Source organism: Gavialis gangeticus, unplaced genomic scaffold (assembly GCF_001723915.1).
Source record: "Gavialis gangeticus isolate Ggan-Ray unplaced genomic scaffold, GavGan_comp1, whole genome shotgun sequence".
Taxonomy (NCBI): Eukaryota; Metazoa; Chordata; order Crocodylia; family Gavialidae; genus Gavialis; species Gavialis gangeticus.
In genome coordinates, this window is record NW_017729032.1 from 19,890,912 (window position 1) to 19,894,351 (window position 3,440).

Genomic DNA, 3,440 nt, shown 5'->3' on the forward strand with positions numbered 1-3,440 from the left:
TCCCCCCGGGGGGCGGGGGGGGGGGGGGGGGCTGTATTTTGCCCGCCCCAATCTAGTCCAACACCCTGGCTTAGGCAGGAAGGGTCCAGTAGGGAAATCAGGGATCAGTCCTCTGACCTTGGTGTTACTAGCACCACACTCTAACCAACAGAGCTAAATGGCTGTTCAACAGGATATTATTGAAACTGGTGCCTTATTACAGGGAAACTACTGGTCAAAAGACAGAATGCATAAAGCCACAGGCATCATGCCTGGAAAAAGCATTTCCCCAAGGCTGAAAGTTCTTTATAGTTTATACTGTTTTTATTTCATCATCTTAATGGAAGGAGCTTCAGTGGACATTCTCCTTCCTTTCTTAAAATCTTATATCCCATAAACATCTTTTAAAGTTCTCTCTTAGGTGTAAGGTAGTAAGTTGAAAGGTACCTATTAACTTAGTACTTTATAGAATAAGCCAAGATGTCCAAAAATTAGATAAATAAAAAAATAATAGTAATTAAATGACTTTAAATGACACAATAAATGGGGTGGGGGGGAAACTGTTTATACTCACTCGAACAATATACTGGTAAATAATTACCAGGCTGACAGCCATGGAAATGTTGGCAAGGAATGAAAGTATAGATAGGCTCTTCAGGTCACGAATAAAGACCAGAAGGATAATAAATGGGAGAAAACACAGCATGTATATTCGTAAATCAATACATCTTCTCTCAGAGAAACTTCTAGTAACCGTGTCATTCATGGAACTTGTTCTATTCTCCAAAAATCCCTCATGGACCTAGAGGAGGAAAAAAAATAATTAAATATTTGTGAAATAAAGATGCTTTTTAATATATTTTAATTCTAGACTGGCTTATTTTCATTCAACTTAAAAACATGTCTTTCCCACGCAATTTAAGCCAAACTTAAAAAGCCAACCATTTGAAATGAGACCACAGAAATGCTTGCATAAAACCCTGTTTTACGGGTCTTGATCCATAACTGGTTTAAATTCAGAACTTCAGTTCAGCAAATGCAACTGTCCATATAGATAAGCCCTACATATTCTGTCATAATCATATAATATTCACTTGCCATGTTATTTAGAAGACTGAGCATATAAAAATTTACATCTGTTGTTGTGCCTTAGAGAATATTTAACATGATCAAGGCTGATGATTTTTTTTATGAATATCTCCCTACTTGTTATATGTACACTGAGATCAAACACACTAGTTGGTTAAATCAAAAGGCACCTCCCTCAAAATGTCATTTCATTTTTTTTTTTTTAAATGTTATAGTGCTTTTCCAGGAACAGATCCAGGATTTCCGAAAGGGAGCAGTGTGGAGGAGGCAACCACCCAGCACAGGGGCCGCATCCCCTGCTCCCAGCCTCCTCTACCCCCACCAGCAAGGACACATCAAGTCATGGGAACCTTTGGGGACTTTCTGAAAGTCCCTAAAGCAGGTTAAAATTCCCCCTCCCTTCAGCTTCCTGATCAGAGAAACATTCCTCCCCTTCCCCCACCCTCTTCCATGCCCCCTGCTGGCTACTCTTGCTTTATCTGTGGTTTGAGGTGGGGAAGCTACAGTCAGCAGGGCAGAGCAGGGGCTGGGCTCATCTGGGAAGGGAACAGCAGCAACAGGACATCTGGAGAGTAGTTCCTTCCACTCTCCCCAGTCCCGGAGCAGGCACTGCCACTGTCCCCGTCTCCAGCTGAGCCAAGCCCCTGCACAGGAGGCAGAAATGGCTCTGGTGCTTCCCCACCCGCATAAACACAGAAAAAGGGAGTGGGGGGAAGGAGCAGAGACTCGGTATGCCTTTGAGCAGGAAGGAGAGAGGATTTTTGCCTGCTTCAGGGACTTTAAAAGGTCCCCAGAAGTTCCCATGGTACACTCCAATCCAAAAGGGGAATAACAGCTGCATCACTGCCCCTCCTTGTATCCACTCCTGTGCTTTTCCTTGTTAGAGTGCATGAACTTTTAATTTTTTCTATCACATTTGTCTATCCTAGACATCCAATATTGATGTTGTTAGTTTGTTTCCATTATAAAAAGCCCTAAAATTATGTAAATGATAAAAAACAATGAATTCTATATATGGAGATATAAGCAAAACTAGAAAGTTAGTGGCCTGAAATAACAATTAAAGGCTTTCTAAAATGCAAGTAAGACAACAAGATTACTGTAGTCAACAACTAATCAGCTTGCACAGTTATAGCTCAGGCGATGTACTATAATAGGTACAGACAAGTTGTGGCACACATGCCACAAGTGGCACAGGCAGCCTCTGTGTGGCACTCAGTGGGTTGAGAAGGGGAGGGGACAGGGAGCCCAACGAGATAGTGCAGGGAACAGAAAGCAGAGCAGCAGAGCAGCCAGAGGAAAGGGATTGGAGTGGCACTCAGAGGGGTATATAAGTTTGTTGATAAAAAGGTTGGTCCTCACTGTACTAGGAAATAAAAGCTATTCTACCCTCACAAAAAGATGCACTTACAATAATATTTAAGCATTATAAAACACATCAATCAGTTTGCAATGAAACTGCATGCAAAACTGTCATGTTTTAATTTCTCTGTAGTCCCATTAGTACTAACAAAACACCATGGTTAGAAATAGTCAGTGCACATTTTACTGGTTTTCTGGCTGGGAATTTTTTAGATGGGAAGGGAGTGGAGGGGTTACAGCATGGCCCGTCCCCTTAAGGGAAAGCAGCTATTTAGACTGTAGCTATGAGGTTAATGAGGGTATGGCTCCCCAAGAAACAAAAACCCCAGCAGGCAGAAGGGAGATGGGAGGGCGGAATGGAGGAGAAACACCAGAGGCAGGAGACCTCTGGGCTATAAGAAGGACAAGCCTAGGAAAAGAAGGCTGATGCCACAGCAGATGCAACCCAGGGTCCAATGCATAAAGTTTTGGTTTCCTTTCATGATGAAAGACTGCATACTACTGAGGCTAGTTGAGAGATGCTTGGGAAAGGGGCAAAAGCCTGGCCACAAAACGCCCTGAAGCAGCCATCTGCTACAGGGAGAAAGAGAGAGAAATTGAGATTTTGGTAGGTGAGCAGGGTAAGGACTCTGAACAACTCAAGAAGCTCAAGAGGCTGCTTGAGGCTGTAGAGAAAAGAATAAGGAAGGAAACTGGACTGACAGTTTAAATGTCACAAGCAAGATTCAGATTTAATGGTCTATTTGAGATGAATGGACAGTTCACTTCTCTCAGTAGTATTATTTTGGGTTGTTTGAAATACAAAAGACAAAACCCATCTTTGAAAAACTGTTTTCTTTACAACAAACAAAAGTGTCATGGGACAGGGTCCTTAAGGATGGCTGTGTTACCCCTAAGGCCCCTCAACTGTGCCAATTCGGCCTGATGGGCATCCACTATTCTCGCCCACCACGTCTTGTTGCAATAATTGATATAAGGAGACTGCCTTCAAGCCTATCTGAGCACGGTCC

General features: G+C 42.7%; 1 protein-coding gene across 1 annotated transcript in view; it reads right to left on the reverse strand.

Moving 5' to 3' along the window:
- Positions 1 to 3,440, reverse strand: part of SLC36A4 (solute carrier family 36 member 4) — a 326,381-nt gene that overhangs the window by 260,304 nt on the left and 62,637 nt on the right. Inside the window, exon 6 of the mRNA XM_019525419.1 lies at positions 554 to 781. Within this exon, the coding sequence (XP_019380964.1) occupies positions 554 to 781 (228 nt within the window). The remainder of the gene's footprint in view (positions 1 to 553; positions 782 to 3,440) is intronic.